This window comes from Sorghum bicolor, chromosome 4 (assembly GCF_000003195.3).
Source record: "Sorghum bicolor cultivar BTx623 chromosome 4, Sorghum_bicolor_NCBIv3, whole genome shotgun sequence".
In the NCBI taxonomy this organism is placed as follows: domain Eukaryota; kingdom Viridiplantae; phylum Streptophyta; class Magnoliopsida; order Poales; family Poaceae; genus Sorghum; species Sorghum bicolor.
Window position 1 is genome coordinate 5,747,970 of NC_012873.2, and position 17,323 is coordinate 5,765,292.

Genomic DNA, 17,323 nt, shown 5'->3' on the forward strand with positions numbered 1-17,323 from the left:
TGGTTTGCACACTTTGGGATTTGGAGAGACCTCCAATGCCCTTGGATCAGAAGTGATAGATGGACAATGCGGCAAGGTCTCCGCTAACATGTTTGCGTCGAAAGAAGAGTAGGGAGGTTAGAGCAACTCCAATAGATATGTTATTCATATTATCTAGGTTATTTATATATTTTTAAAGCAAAAATTAAAGTTCAATATGCTATCTGGTTTGCTAAAATAGCAAGTTTACTATCCCTAAACTTTCGCTTGTCATATATAGCACGTCGTCCTCACTAGCTATCCTATACAAAGGCTGTTGTGGAACTCTATACTTTAAATGAGTTTTTTTATTTTACTAAATATTATCTCTCGGAGATGCTTTTAGGACATTAAGAGGCGTGCTTTTAGGGTGTGCTTGAATTCATCTCTTGGATATTGTTAGCTATTAGTTCTTGTTACGTAGTATTGCTCAACTAATAATAAGCTAAATAAATAGTTGAGCTCTTAGCTAAAAATTAGTCCATTTATTAACTCATAGTTGAACCAACTAGAACTATTTATTAAGAGCATCTCCAACAATATTTCTAAAATTCACTCTAAATTTTCGTTTGGAAAAGCATTCTAATAAAATCGCTCTGTGTTTCTTTCAACCCTTCAATCTTGTTCAACAAAAGAGCTAGTTCCGCTCTATTTTTGATAATGGAAAAATAAGAAATAGAAAGATGAAAATATTCGAAGATCGATAAAGATCGATCAAGTTCAATAAAATGCCTTTTGCGCGGCCACACCCCAAAGCCCAAACCAGCAGACAGACGTGTCACCTTGGAATGTTCCATGCACACTCGACCAACACAAAAACAAAAAGGCGTCGTCGTCAACACACGGTAAAAAGAAGAAGCAAAATTCGGTTCGTACTATCACACGGTGAAACTGTAACAACATGCAGGATTATTACTCGCTTTCAGCTTCGGACTCTCTTAACTGGTGACTGCTGATTGCTCTACGAGTCTGGAGTCTCTGACGACGGCGGCGGCGGCGGCACGACCTTAGCCGCTTGCACGCCACACGCTCGCCGTGCCACCTCGTCCACGAACGCCTGGACGTGCTTGTCCGAGGACCCTCCGGGCGCCACGGCCTCCCTCGCCGCGGCGCTCCACCTCCTGGCGCTGGCGAGCATGGCGTCTGCCTCGGCCCCGGCCACGGCCGCTTCCACCGCCTCCCGCACGGCGTCCCGCCGCAGCGGCGACCCGCGGAGGCGGACCCCCATCCTGAGCTCCTCCACCAGGAACTTGGCGTCCGTGCACTGGTCGCCCCACTGCGGGAACGCCACGACGGGCACGCCCGCCGCGATGGTCTCCAGCGTCGAGTTCCAGCCGCAGTGCGTGAGGAAGCAGGCCGTGGACGGGTGCGCCAGCACCCTGTCCTGCGGGCTCCACGGCACCACCGTGCCCCGCCCGGCCACGGCGTCCAGGAACCCTTCCGGGAGGTGCTCCCGGGTGTCCGGCCGGACCACCCACAGGAACGGTCGCCCCGTGGCGGCGAGCCCGTGCGCCATCTCCCCGACCTCCTCCGCGTTGAGCAGCACCACGCTGCCCACCGACGCGTACACCACGGACCGCGGGGGCTGCGCGTCCAGCCACTCCACGCAGTCGTCCGCGGCCTTTATCAGGTCGCCGCGCACCGCGCCGTCGCCGTCGCCGGCGAGCTCGATGAGCGGGCCGACGGGGATGAGCTCCGGCGGGCGGGGAGTCACCCCCGGGAGCGCCGCGGCGACGTCGCGCTCGAGCTCCGTGAAGGAGTTGACGAGCACCCACGACGCGCGTCCGATGGCGCGGAACTGCGCGATGATCGCGTCCACCAGCAGCTTGTACGGGTTGGACGGCAGCAGGAACGACGGCACGTCGGCGACGGACATCTCGGGGAGACCCGGCAGCGTGAACCGCGCGTCGGGGTCGTCCTCGCGCGGGAACTCGACAAGGCCGTGCACGTGGTGGTAGTAGAGGGAGAACACCGCGCACGACTGCACCCACAGCACCGCCGACGGGATCCCGGCGTCGGCGGCCACGTCGGCCGCCCACGGCATGAACGGGTTCACCACCACGCACGCCACGGGCCTGCGCTCCGCCGCCTGCCGCGCCAGCAGCTTCGCGAACGCCGGCGGTCCTTCCCTGGCGAGGTGCCGCATGAGGTCGTCCAGGTCAGGGCCGGGGTCCTCGTCGTCGAGGAACTCGAACCGGACGCGGCCACGGCCCACGGCCACGCCGTCGCCGCCGGCCGACACGCCCGCCGACGCGGCCAGCTTCGCGCCGACGGTGGAGACCGAGGAGAAGGTCACCAGGAGACCTTTCGCCGCGATGCGCTTCGCCAGGCGGAGCATCGGGTTCACGTGGCCTTGGCCAGGGAAGCAGATCAGGAGCAGGTGCGGCGGGGCGCCGCCGGTTCCTGTCGCTGCCGCTGCTGCCACGGTGGGCGCGGCCGCTGCTTCCTCGCCCATGGATCGGACTCGGACCTCTGCTGCCACGTCTTCGTCGGGCCTCCCCCTGATCGAGCTGGCCGGCAAAGTGCAGCGGTGCACCCGTGAATCACCTTCGGGGCGGCTTGACGAGGACCGATCTATATGCCTGCTGGGTCTTTAGCAGCGTGGAGAATACAAAGCCACCAGTGCACATGTACATTTATTTATATGGAGTACTTACGAGGGAGAGAGGAAATTTGGTTCGGGCAACGATGACGTCGGGCGTGACCATGTCACACGCATAGATACATGACATGAAAATATATGACGCCGGCGTTGGATAGATAGCTTGTGGCGTGTCGCGAAGCACGGCAGAGGGATCGAAGTTCGCCAGGCCCCCCTTTCCGTTTGGCGACAACGCAGATACGCTACCACAAGACAGCCAAATTCGGTTGTCGTACTTCTCTCAGGCTCAGCTCGGATTTGTCACACACAAACACGAATCATCCGACAGCACAATTTAATTTAGGTTGGCGCGTATGATTGTTGTGCAGTTAAGATCTACTCGTACTACCAATTTAAGTTGAGTACAAAGGCCTTGTTTAGTTCCTAATCTAAAAATTTTTCACCCATTAGATCAAATGTTTGGAGGCATACATAGAGTATTAAATATAAATAAAAAATAAACTAACTATACAGTTTAGTTGAAAATCACGAGACAAATCTTTTAAGCCTAGTTAGTCTATGATCAGCCTTAAATGATACACTAACCTACATGTACTAATGATAGATTAATTAGGCTTAATAAATTCGTCTCTCCGTTTCTGGAGTTATGTAATTAGATTTTTATTAGTATATAAACATCCCTTCCGATATCCTACGAAACATTTGATGTAACATCCAAAAAATTTTCATTCTCTAACTAAACAAGGCCAAAGACACTCGCCATATTGTAGAAGTTGTTTTACTACATCCATTATCTTTTATAGGACACACACAAATGAAGATTCAAACTTCAAAATTATTGACTAATAATTTAACTAATGATATTTAATTATTATAACACAAACTTGATATGATGATTACATTTGTAATTAAATCTATTGTCCAATTATCATAAGTTTGTGCCTATAAATAATAGATAAAATAAAATAAATAGATGGTCAAAGTTTAATTAGGAAGACCGTGTGATATCAAGTCAAGCCTTATAAAAGAGAATGGTGGGAGTAGTTGGTTGTGACCTAAGCTAAATTTTATCAAGTTTTAATTAAGTTTATAGATAAATAAATAAACATCTATGACATTAGATAAGGTCTATTAATACACCATGAAATATAGTTTAATTTATTTGATATAGTGGTTGTTAATATACTTTTTTTTATAAATTTGTCCAAAAGTAGAGAATTGGCTAACGACTTATAAATTGAAATAGAGTAGTAAAACATGGTCAAATGCAAAACTAAAAAACCTAATACATGATGACTACATACTAATATGTTCCAATAATCATGTAAAACCAACCATCCACTCAAAATAAGAATGGTTGATCCATTCTAGTTGTGTAGGAAACAAGCATCCACTAAGATAAATGTTGACACTCAAAAGTGTTCAAAGTGCATAATGGACTCTCCATCATGTTTCTATCATCAAGACGACAAGAAAGCATACTTGGAACATTGCATTTGAAGCCCGACTGAAGGAAACGACCTTTTCGAGGACTAACTCAACTAGAGTCGGTTTAGCCGACTCCCCAAGTCAGCTAAGCTGAATTCCTAACTTTCTTGAATACAAAATTAGACTTTCATCATTGTGTTCTTATCGTCGAGCTGATCGAAAAAACATACATAGATCATCTCATTTGGAGTCTGAATGAATTAATTATGAATTTGTGAAACTTTTTGCATGGAATTCCTAGTGCCAAGTCAGCTACCGACGACTTCCCCTATTTTTAGCGTAGAAGCATCACTCCGGGCCTGTAGAAACCGGCCTAGCTGACTCCCAAGTCGGTTTTGCCGACTTTGTCAAGTTCAAAATGGATCTAAACACATTTTTAACGAGATTCGGAAGGGGTTTCGAATCCTTGAGGGATAAGGCCACCTCCACCTTATAAATATAAGGTTCACGATCGATTGAGGTGCCCAAAACACATAATTGTCATGAGTTAGTTATGAATTTTGGAAGTTTTTTTACCGAGAATTCCTAGTGGCAAGTCAGCCCCCTGTTTTCAGCCTAGAAACAACACTCCGTGCCCATAGAAACTGGCTAGCCGATTCCCAAATCAGCTTTGCCGACTTTGTCAGATAGAACAGATCAAACCGTGTTTTGATGAAATTTGGAATGGGTTTCGACTCCTAGAGGGATAAGGCCACCTCCACCTTATAAATATAAAGTCCACGACCGATTTAGGTGTCCAACACACACAATCATCACAAAAATTAATCTACAAGCTCTCTTTTACTCTCTTTTCCTCTACTTCTCCTTTGTTCTTCAACGGTGCTGCATGGACGGTGGATCAACGATGACGAAGCTCTAGATCGGCCAAGCTAGCTAGGGCAAACCATAGCCGCTGCACACCCCGCGGGTTCCTTCCTAGGTATGTGGGGTTTTGGGTCTCAAGAGACCTCGTTAGGATCTCTCGCATATCGCGCTCCTAGCGCTCCTTCGGTGACGTGTCTTGCGTATCGTGCTCATCGCTAGAGTCATAAGGTCTGAGTGCATACATTCTCTAGGCACCAGCTGACCTCAAAGTCGGTTAGATCCTACATCAAGTGATCTAGCTCATTGTCGGTGATGGGCTAATTAAACATCAACAATAAATAGTTGTAATTCATATTTTTCCTTGAAAAATCATACATGTATGTACACCACTGTGTTGTACACTCATATATGTATGTACACTTACCTACTATGAATATATGCGCATGCACTTTATCCCTAGCTATGAGCACCTTTGAATTCGCATGATAATTTGGTGTAAATATAATAAAAACGAGCATGGATACCTGAAAAGTAAATAAAATGATACAAGACCATATACAGTACGATGATTTGTCCATTTTGATGATGGACAAACACAATAGCCGTGGCTAAAATATGAACACCCTTCTAGATGATGATGTGCATATGATTCGGTTGGCCAATGCCATTTGTGCACTTTGGGGATGTGTGTATGATATTGGCTAGAATGATGTTGACATTAAGGAAATCACGAAAGTATGGTGTTGATTGCTGAATCGGCCGGAGAGGAACTAGGACCGTACCACTAGTAGGTAGCCAACGGTGAATGGCTGAGGATGAAAAAAAAAAAAGAGCCAGCAAACCATACAACGAGGCAAATGCAACAAAGAGAATCCAGTAATCCACATCAACGAAGCAAATTAATGGTCACTGCCGAGGACGCCGGCGCTGTGGAGGAGACGGATAATTTATAAGTGTGTTTGGTTCAAGGAAGAATCACTTCATTCTAAATGAGATAGTACATTATGTGTCTATTCCTTGAATAATTTAGTAGAATATAATTCTATTCCTCTCACACTATTACTAATTATTAGGTTTGGGAAGACAAATAAGATGACAATAAGTCAACTCATCATTACGTTCTACAAATGAAGAACCAAACAAAAAAAAATATATGTGTAAGAAGATACGTAATTAACAGCAGTTTCATATCCTCATATATACCAAACATCCTATATTGATGCTTCAAATTAATACTGTATATACCTGCGGCTTCTAGAATGAACAAGGGTTATTAATTTATCAATCAAAAAAGCTAATACACAAAGGCCACACCTAATACTAGGTACCATAAGGGAAGTACTCCTATCTACTGTTGGTTTACATGTACTAGCCGAGTAGGACCAAAACTGTGATGATGCACGTGATGATCGATGATCCAGCCTCATCAGGACAAGAAGCACGTCACTTCACTTGGACTATAGGCACCGGCTGCTGTATTCACCCACAAGCACCTAGCCAAATCATTTCTTGCGGCTGTATAGTAGTTCCGAGTACGTGGTCTGCCGTGTGTGCCGTGCAAACCGAGAAAGTAGCTAGCCCTGGCTTTGTAACCATCCCATCCGTGTGCATCGCCATCATCGCCGCTCGCGGCCGCATGAGTCCACCTCGTGGTGAGCCCAGCACTGACGCAGCCTAGTTTTTGGCCGCTCCGTTCCCCGTTCCCGTTCCCGTTCCCGTTCCGTGCGCGGCTCATCTGCTCCGTCCCATCCGTGTCCTGCGGCGACACAAGTTTTTTCTGTGGCATGCATGCATTCTTCTGGAAGGCACACCACGACTCCTGCAGCAGGTAGCAGAGTATGAGTATTCATTCCCAAGTAACCCTGCTCGCCAAGTCAATGGCGACTTCTGGATCGATCGACCGGTCGGATCGAGGGAGCCTGCTATATAGCGCGCAGCATATTCTCGGCGAAAATCTGCTATATGTATATAGCTACAGATGGCGACACGCCAGGTTTTTGTTTGCTGTCGAAGTAGAGGACGGAACCTAGCTAGAAGTGGTAGCATTTGGAAGGAGAAGGCAATGCTGCTTCGTGGAGCTCCCGTCTTGCGTGTAAATTTTACATATATATATCGTTTTCACTCACGGCGACTTTGGCATGGAACAGTTTGTTAATTTGTAGCAATTCACTTGTCGTATATGTATCTGCCGTGTACCGCTGGCCTAGAGTATATTTGTTATCTGGAACGGCTGTGGTCTCAGTTCGGTTGCCATGTGGGGTAATACGCATGTCTAGTCCAATCGCCAGCAAATCAAAGACTGACTAAGTGACTAATTAAGGAACATGCATGGGTACGTTGAATACAGGTACACGTACGGCTGGAAGATGATGATTTGGTGATGCATGGTAATAACCATAAGTCCTGGTGGTGATAGCTCTACTCAATTGTTTTTTAGTACTGGATGATCGCCTGTTTAGCCCTTTGTCGATGTATAGTATATAAATACCGTCCAACCGACCGCCAAAGTTTTTGATGTGGTGAGAAAGAAATAAGCTAGCATCAGCTATGAGTCTGCGATCGAGGCCTTCTGAATCTTGGAATGGATGCCATTTACATATGGGAGTGTGTATCCGATACTTGGCACGTGACTGAAATTTTGTTCCACTGTCGGTCAACAATCTGGACCGCACGATCTACATCTAGCCGCAGCTGCGCTTTCTTCTTCCTCTTGCCATTCGAATGCAGAGCTTTCTTCTTCCTACTGCTGTACGCGTGTAGAGCTTTTTTCTTCCTCTTGCCGTCACGTGCAAGCTTGAGCTTGTAATCACCCCCCCCACCACCCATCACTCCGCCACAGCATGCTAAGGTTGTGCCAGAGCTCCACGAACAGTGTTAAATATGTTCTAAATTCAGTTGCACATTATAAAGGTCGACTTTGATTGACGGAGCGAAGCGGAGGCCCGTTGCCGGAGGCTTGGGCCAATTAGGGTTCCACCGAAGATATGATCTTATAAGCTGCCACACGGCGTTGTAACTCAACTCTTGATAATAGTGAGGAGTGTTTGCTGGCTGCCGCCCGTAGTTTTTCCCCTTCGCATTGGAGGGGTTTTCCACGATAAATCTTGTGCCTCCGTTGTGTTTTGATTTTGTGTTCTTTGTCGTTTATCCGCCGTCATTCACAACAAGTGGTATCGGAGTTGTGATTGCAGATTAGGTTTCCATGACGACGTCGATGAAGTTCGATCTACCGCTGCTGGATTATAAGACGAGGTTCTCGCTATGGCAAGTCAAGATGCGGGCCATTCTAGCTCAGAAAGATGATTATGATGAGGCGCTGGAAGGGTTCGGAAAGAAGTCGAAGGATGCTTGGACTCCTGAGGAGAAGCGCAGGGATCGTAAGGACATGTCTTTAATTCAGCTTCATCTCCATAATGATATTTTGCAAGAGGTGTTGCAGGAAAAGAATGCTGCAGAACTCTGGTTGAAACTGGAATCGATCTGTATGTCCAAGGATCTAACCAGTACGATACATATGAAGATGAAGGGTTTCACTCTCAAGATGAAGGAGGGTAACTCTGTGATGAGCCACTTATCTATATTTAAGGAGATCGTGGCTGACCTAGTGTCGATGGAGGTGAAGTATGATGATGAGGACTTATGTCTGTTACTGTAATGTTCACTGCCAAATTCGTATGCTAATTTTCGTGACACCATACTTTTGAGCTGTGATGAACTAACCCTTGTGGAAGTTTATGAGGCACTCCAATCCAGGGAGAAGATGAAAGGCATGGTGCAGTCTGACGGTTCGTCGTCCTCCAAGGGCGAAGCATTGCATGTGAGAGGCAGATCTGAGCATAGATCCTCCAATAATAACAACAACAATTATGACAAGAGCTACGATGAAAGAGGCCATTCAAAGTCCAAGCCGCCTAAGATGTTTTGTAAGTATTGCAACAAGGAAAACCATTTTATTAAGGATTGTAAGAAACTTTAGAATAAGGAGAAGAGAAAAGGCAATCCTGATGGTAATGCTTCTGTTTCTGGTACTAAAAATTCTGATTCTGGAGATTGTCTGGTAGTTTTAGCTGGTTGTGTTGCTGGTCATGATGAATGGATACTTGATTCTACATATTCATGTCATATTTGCACTAACAGAAATTGGTTTAGTTCCTATAAGCTTGTGCAGAAAGGAATGTTGTGCGTATGAGAGACGACAACCCGTGTGACATTGTGGGGATCGACTCTGTTTAGATCAAGGCACATGATGGCATGAAACGCACACTGAAGAATGTGAGGTACATACCAGGGATGACCAGAAATCTCATCTCACTCAGCACGCTTGATGCAGAAGGTTTTCAGTATTCTAGTTCAAATGGCGTTCTAAAGGTATCAAAAGGTTCTCTTGTATGCTTGAAAGGTGATCTGAATTCGGCAAAGTTATGTGTCCTTAGAGGAAGTACTTTACATAATACTGTTTTCGCTGTGTTTTGATCTTGTGTTCTTTGTCGTTTATCCGCCGTCATTCATAATAGACAGTGGAGCCCCAGCGCAACCCTATTGCACCTATGGTATCAGCCTTCTTTCCTGCCTCGTCCTTCTTTCGCGGCGAGCTCCGGCCAAGGAGCTCTCGTAGCCCGGTCGCTTCCACCGCTGCTAGGGCCTCTAATCATCTAACCACCGTCTCCACTACCTACCCGTCCTTCATCCCCTGAACCCCCTTCTATGCCCGCCGGAGATGGAGAAGAGAGGGAAAATTGGAGAGAGGGCGAGGTCATCGAGGTCCTCTCTCTTTGACTCTCCCTTAACAGTCAGCGAAGTTGTCATCTCTGATGCCGAAACATCGTCAAAACCCTAGCCGCAAGCTAGGGTGGACACGGTCAGCACGTGGGCGCCAATGCGGTCGTTGCCTTGGCACGGGTGACTAAGGGGTAAGCAGGTCGTCTACATTCGGCTATTCCTGTTTGCGTATTGGCTTCTTTTGATTCAAAAAATAAAGCACCGTTTTTATAGTATATTATATATTTGGTTCTCTCGTGGTCAAGCTTTTTTATGTTTAACACAACTAATTACATATACACAGATCACAATATAGATGCATGTTACTCTCTCCATCCTAATATATAAGACATAATTATTTTTATTCATGTCACATAATATAAGACGCGTTCTCTCTAAACACACATATATTGATGTAGTGTTGAAAGAGAGAAATAAATGTGTTCTTGGTTTTTGAATTAAAGTTGGCTATGCCTTGTATAATTGGACTGAGTGGGTATTACATTCGTCATACAAAATACTTTCAAAGTCATTTTTATTTGAAAAGTTATTATTTTTTCTCAGAAATGGTCAAATTAAGCTGCATCTTGCTACAAATTGTAGGCCTGCTCTCTTTCCGTGTCTGGCCGACCGATCCCAATGCTGAAAACTGAAATCAATATATAGCTCACCATTCGATAGGCCATATTTTCGGACCTATCTCGAAGACATTGACGAGAACGACGTGCCAACTAATAAACTCCATATGGCATGCGGCATGAGAATCTGCCCTCACAATCTCCGTGCTCCAAGGTTCATCCCATTTTCTACTATAGTTCTGGGCCTCCGCCTGCTTAGTTTTTGTCGCAAATGCGGCCCGGTTTGTTGGTCTAGCCTGGATAATATCATCTAAACATCTTTTATACTTGCCCCCACACGCCTACGCGTCAATGTATAAATCTACCACAGAAAACACGTTAGGCCTAGTTTGGATGTAGTCGGGTTTATATCAATCCACATGTGTTGAGGTGGATTAGAGTGGAACTTGAACTAAATTCCACCCCAATCAATTTCAACACATGTGGATTGAGGTCAATCCAACAACATCCAAACACGACCTTAGGGTTAGAGCCAAACACTCGGTAGTACTACGTGCATCAAGCAATGGTGACCACAGACGAACAACACGTGCTTTATACCTTGGTGATTTGGCCAAAACAAAAGCTCTCCCCACACTGAAGACGACAGCGAGCAATCCAGTAGAGGTCTAGAGAGGATATCACTTTTGCGTGTGGGAAGACCAATGAGCTATTAGCAGCGGAGTTACCCAACCAGAAGCTTAGCCCTTGTGAGGGGCTTCACCTAAGACTAGTAAAAAGCGTGACCTTTTTAATACCTCGATAAAAATGTCGTCATACAAAAGTTTGTATTATCTAAGTCTTTTATATTTCTGCTTTTGCTTATTGCATTCCTTAGTGTGTGCACTTTACCTTCATCGTCTAGCTTGGTACGTGGAACCTACAGTGCAAACTTCTTTTATGTTAGAAATAATAACTAGATAAAATCTGTGTAGTTTTTATAAGCAGTTTTAGACTTTAGTTTTTAAGTGACTTAATTCACTCTCGTTTAGATGTCACACTCCCTTCAGTGTCCAACAATGACTCCGGCTGAAGGGGTGGTCCGCAGATGACGTGATCCTAGCGGCTGCGATTTCATGTTTTGTTCTAACTGTCACATCAAATCTTACGGTATATATATGAAGCATTAAATATAAATAAAAAATAAAAAATTACACAATTTATGTGTAATTTATGAGACAAATCTTTTTAAGTCTAGTTAGTCTATGATTAGATAATAATTGTTAAATACAAACGAAATTACTACAATAACCATTTTGCAAAATTTTCTACAACTAAACAGGCCGGCCTCATCTGAAGGTGAGAATACGGTGTCGGGCATCAACGATCGATGATGTGTTTCTTTTTATGTGCTGGTTTTGACGGGCAAAAAAAAACACACTCATGGAGAAGGATGATGCTGCAGAGTAAAATCACTCAGACGAACTACGAGCAGACGAAAGATGGAGCATCGGCTCTGTTCTCGACCCATGCCTGGTCACTGGTCGGACCTTTTAAGGACTTTTGTGCCGCACCTATTTGCGTATTTGCAGTGATATCAAGTGTGGGTCGCTGTCGGATACTGTTCGACACCACACAGCACAATCGTTGGGCGAAGAACATTATTGGAGCGACAACTGTACAGGTCATTTGCTAGTGCTTACGTGTTTGGGAGCTAACTCGCAGCGTCGCATTGGATCCCTTCTAAGCTAATCGCTTCATCTGGAAGTGGTCCACTGACGAGCGCTACTCAGCGTCATCGACATATCGAGCATTCTTCTCTGGCTCCACCTCGGTGCTTGGAGCAAGGGAGCTTTGGTACGCGCGGGTGCCACCAAAGGTAAAGTTCTTGGGCTGGCTAGCTTTGCACACAACAGGCTATGGACCTCGGCTAGGTGCAAGCACCATGGCCTGAAGGACATGGATGTCTGTGCCCTGTACGCGTAGGCGACGGAGTCCGTCGGCTATTTGTTTTTGGGATGCACGCTTGCGAGGCAGCTTTGGCATGCGTTGCGTTCACCACTCGGTTTGGGAGCGCTGATACCTGAACAAGAGGAGGACATAGCTGGATGGTGGCTGTGCCAGCGCAAGAGGGTTGACAAGGGATCAAGGCCTTGCACAGACTCAATCTTCTTGCTCATTGCTTGGAACCTCTGGAAGCACAGAAACGCCTTGGTTTTTGGTCGCCATTCCTCGCCGGATTTATACAAACTACGTGACGCCACTGTTAGCGAAGCAGAGGATTGGGTGTAGGCTGGGTACTCATCACTAGCCGCTGCCTCACAGGCTTGGTCTCTTTTCCGCGTTTCAATGTAATTAGTTGATTGGTTATTTGTCCTTGCAAGTAGCTAGGTTGCTTTGTTCTATTGGCTGCTCGTCAATAACATAAAACTCTACAACATGTCCCTTTTAATGAAATATAGATTAACCACCCGATCGAGAAAAAGCAGACTAAAGATGGTTTTCGTTCTTCGTACTACTCCCTCAATTCTGAACTACAAGATGATTTGGCTTTCTTGATACATTGCTTTTATTATATATACCTAGACATAGAGGAGATCTACGTACATAGCAAAAGTTATAAATCTAAAAAAAATTTGAAACATTTTATAATTTAGAATGGAGAGAGAAGTAATAGGTCACTGTGTTTGCGTGAAGACAAGACCGAGCTCTTGCTGATGTTCCATGTCAGCATGGTGTGTGTTTTACATTTAACCCCTCGCATTTACTTTTCTCTCTAGCTAAGGCCTTGTTTACTTTCAAAAGATTTTGTAAAATAGGAATAGTAGCACTTTCGTTTGTATTTGACAAATATTATTGTCCAATTATAGATTAACTAGGCTCAAAAGATCCGTCTCCTCAATTTCGACCAAACTGTACAATTAATTTTTATTTTCATATATATTTAATACTCAATGCATACGTCTAAAGATTGATGTAACGGGAAATCTGGAAAATTTTACAAAATTTTTGGGAACTAAACAAGGCCTAAGAAAATAGACCCTAGCTCACTTCTCCTTGTATGTCTTTCTTCCTCTTCCATGCATGGTAGAAAGCCGAAGCGTCGGGATCCGAGTATCCGACTACATCGACCACGGTGTCGTGCATGCATGGCGCACCTGCACCACACCTAGTCGTGCATGCGGCTGCCAAGCGCATGGGAAGCAGCGGCCGCGCACCACGTCCATGCATCGGCGGCGTTACTGAACCCAGACCCACGCCCAACCATTGTCACACACACACACTGCTGATCCACCGTGTTTGCGGGACGCGGGCGCGGTTGCAGTTGCAGACTTGCCTTATTTTTGGGCCAGGCTTTAGGTCACCCATTAGGGCCCATAGGCTTGAGGATTAGCCTTCTTGGCCCGCTGCGGCCTTTCCTTCCTTCCTTCCTTCCTCGATGCGTCATTATCTTCAGTTTCGTCAGACGCCCGAGCCGATTCTTCAAGCATGCCGAAGCAGCTTCTTCAGGAACAGGATCAGCATTGCCAGCGATGCTGACGCAGTGTCTGTCAAGGTTACAAAAGGACCATCAACATTTGTTTTTAGAGTACACTGACAACTGACAAGGATGCTTCCCTTCCGCACTGTTATCAATTTGCACTGGTATTATCACACATTCGAACCAAAATAGTGTAGTACGTATTGTGTCCGTAAATTTTTGTGATGCATGCTCACCAAAAATTTCCGGGTTTGTAGGCGAGCCTGAGCCTGGGGAACTCGTCCCTGAGGCCGCGCACCATGGCCTGCAGCTTGGCGTTGAAGCTCCTGGCCACGTCGTTGTACTCCTCCACGCAGCCGCCGCCGCGGAGCGCGTTGGTGGTGCGCTCGAGCGGCAGGCAGCCGATGGCGGCGAGCCCCGCGAAGGTGACCCTGCGCGCGCCGAGGCGGTGGATCCGCGCCAGGAACTGCCGCGCGCCGGCGACGAGGAAGTCCTCGAACTCGGGCGGCGTGAACTGCGCGAACCGCCCCGTGGCCAGCGGCAGGAAGTAGTTTTCCAGGAAGCCGTTGGTGCCGATGCTCACCACGTGGAGCGCGCCACGGACGATGGCAGCAGTGCGGGACGGACCCACGCGCGCGCGGAGACACCGCTGGTACTCCTCGTAGTATTCCACCTCCTTCCACAGCGGGATCACTGGCTACTCCCTCCGTGTCAAAAAGATCATTATTGTTGACTTTGACCAATCATGTTTGATCGCTCGACTTATTTAAATTTTTTGTACAAATTCTAAAATAAATAAATCATTATCAAAGTATCTCTAATGATCAAATAAGCCATATCAAAATAGATGATATTTATACAAAAAGTTCTAATAAGACGAATGGTCAAACAAGATGTCTAAAAGTCAACAACAACGGTTTTTTTGAGACGGAGAGAGTAGTGATACGCTGTTGGTCAGCGCGTATACAGTACTTAGGTAAGGCCGTGTTTAGTCTCGAAGAGTTTTTTGTTATTTGGCTAGTATTTTTATTTTATTGAGTAATTAGTATTCAATTATAAACTAATTAGGTTTAAAAGGTATGTCTCGTGATTTACAGGAGTTTGCGCGTAATTACACGGTTTGCCCATAAACAAGGCGTCAATGCCAGATTTGTGGAGCAATCTACTTCCGCCTTGTTCGTTTGGCTGATAAACTATAACAGAAAGTACTGTTGGCTAATTTGTTACGAGAGAAAATCACTACTAAATAGCTAACATATTTAGTTAATAAGCTCAAGCCAACAAAGCAAATTAGGAAAAGAAGATACACCATCAAGGTAGAGTGGCACTAATGCAGGCCGGCACAAGTGGTTGCATGATCAGTGGCTGCATGCTGTACACTACAGCGTCATGTGGGAACGATCTAATTGGGAGTGGTTCTTGTTTTCGAGATTTTTTTTTTGATTTGACTACTATGGTATTTTGTTTGTAATATTTTCATTTGTATTTAATAATTATTGTCTAACTATGGATTAACTAGTTTTAAAAGATTTGTCTCGTAAATTATAGATAAACTGATAATTAATTATTTTTTATCTATATTTAATGCTCATACAATGTGTTAAAAGATTAAGATTTGATGTGATGGAGAATTTTGACTTTTTTAGAATTAAACAAAGCGATATGGGCAAGATAGGTGGACGCGACCACTGATTCAACGTTAGAGGACCGAAGAAAACGGTGCAGGTTAGAGCGAATTGAGCCTCGTTCGGTTAGCCCAAAATGAGGCCGGCATTACGTCCAAAAGTTAAAGTTTATATAAATTAGCTAACAGTTCTGGCCAGGAATCCTTCCAAGGAGTCATTCCCGACGAAATGAACGGCCCTTTCATGTGTTGACTCTCTCAGAGCAATACACATTCAAATCTTTCTTCAATTGAGGGGGAAAAGGTAAGGTATATTTGGAATTGCTTCACAGGCTCCACTGCAGAACAATTTCAATTTTTTTTTTTGAAATTTATGGAGCAGAGTTGCACTTTGTTTGGTGGAGCGAAATAGTTCCAAATATGCATGCGTTTAGTTATGAGCTACTATACATTACTAGCTGCGAACTACATCAAGTGGATCTAAACAAAGGCTCTAGACTAAACTGCAAATATATATGTGTGTCTCATACATTATGTGTATATCAATATATAACGCGTACACACACTATACACAAAGATAATATGGGCCTGTTCCACGGGGTAAATTTGGCTACGAGGGATCTAAGCCTAGCTAAATCGGGATCTAAGCCTAGCTAAAAGACCAGCTAAATTTTAGCTGAGTAGCTATTTCAAACTCAGCTAAAGTTTAACTAAGTCTATTAGCCGGAGGATCAAGCACGTCAACAAAATTTTAGCTGGGTGAACTTTTAAATGGCTAAAGTTTAGCTTTGAAATTTTAGCTAACTAAGCTTTAGTTGGTAGATCCAAACAGAGTCTAAACCTGTTTGGTTCAAGCAAATAAAATTTAGCATGCTAAATTTTAGCCCATTTAGTCCATTTTGCAACCAAACACATGGATTAAATTTTAACAGCAAAAGAGAATCTCAAAGCACCTTTGGACATAGGGTGCCCCTCAATTATTGCCCCCACCCCCCGTCGAACCCTATCCTCTCCTCAATCTCTTGGTCACTCTCCACCTCACTCACTCTCGCTCTCCACCTCGCTCTTCTCAGCTTGCTTTGTCGCCGTTCTCACTATTGCCCATCTCGCTGTCAAACCTTTTCTTCCGCACGTCTCTTCTGCCGGCGACGATCCACCTTCCGTTTTGCAAGCACCATGGATGCTAATGGTTCCGACCAAACTTCTCCAACGAGATTCATCCCCAATGGCTCATCTATGGTGGATCCAATGGGGTCGACCTCTTCCTTAGCGTTGAACGCCGGTACTACGACCTCTTCCCCAGGCGCCTTTGCATGTTGAGTCTTCCCTTCCAAGATGATGGGGGCTAGATCTGAACACCAACGTGGATGGGTACCCTCAATTCTAGTCCTACCAACATCTTCTCCCTGGCGGCACATACCCCAGAGGTGCATACCCCGGCGGCCAAGGTCTTCAACCTCTACGCATTGGTCCCACATACGGCGCCTACCAATTCGTTCCTCCTCGTGCAACCACAGGAGAGGTCAGATCTGGAAAGCAGCCTGCGGTCGGTGGCGCGGTGCATCAAGGCAGGAAAGCTCATGGCGGTGCCTCGTTGATCCGCCAAAGCCGCACAACAGCCGCTGGGGAAGACTCCAACTCTATGGTCGGCGACGATGATGACACAATGAAGAAAGGGGTAAGCTTGTTTCCTCTATTCTGCCTATGATCCATCTGATCTGCTCTGTTATGCGATGATACATGTGTTTGCTTGTATGTTGTGCCGGTTTGATCCATATTTGTTAGATCTATTGAATGTACATGTGTTTGCTTGTATGATCTGCTCATTTGGGATATATTTAGTAGATCTAGTGCTTCTAAATGTTGTTGCTTGTATGATCTGCTTCTTCGATCTATATTTGTACATGTGTTATGCTGAACTGATTCGTTACCAGTCTGACAAGGCCTACTGGTCCAACATCAATAGATATGTGTTCTGTGTCATTGCTGTT

At 45.5% G+C, this 17,323-nt stretch overlaps 2 protein-coding genes across 2 annotated transcripts; both read right to left on the reverse strand.

Moving 5' to 3' along the window:
• LOC8077655 (putative UDP-glucose glucosyltransferase) lies at positions 709-2,821 on the reverse strand. Its single transcript, XM_002453386.2, has one exon. The coding sequence runs from the start codon at positions 2,471-2,473 to the stop codon at positions 980-982; it is 1,494 nt and encodes a 497-aa protein (XP_002453431.1). The 5' UTR covers positions 2,474-2,821; the 3' UTR covers positions 709-979.
• Positions 13,941-16,510, reverse strand: LOC8079429 (GDSL esterase/lipase At2g04570). The gene is made up of 2 exons (XM_021459423.1): positions 16,451-16,510; positions 13,941-14,405 (listed from the first exon to the last, which is right to left on the reverse strand). Exons 1-2 carry the CDS (start codon positions 16,508-16,510, stop codon positions 13,941-13,943), a joined length of 525 nt encoding a protein of 174 aa, XP_021315098.1.

Excerpts from the sequence above, each read along its gene's own strand:
- LOC8077655 (XM_002453386.2), bottom strand. The coding sequence starts at position 2,473 with ATGGGCGAGGAAGCAGCGGCCGCGCCCACCGTGGCAGCAGCGGCAGCG.
- LOC8079429 (XM_021459423.1), bottom strand. The coding sequence starts at position 16,510 with ATGGTGCTTGCAAAACGGAAGGTGGATCGTCGCCGGCAGAAGAGACGT. Across the intron at positions 14,406-16,450 it reads AGAGACGTGCGGAAGAAAAG|CCAGTGATCCCGCTGTGGAA; the intron begins GTTTGACAGCGA and ends CGGAGGGAGTAG.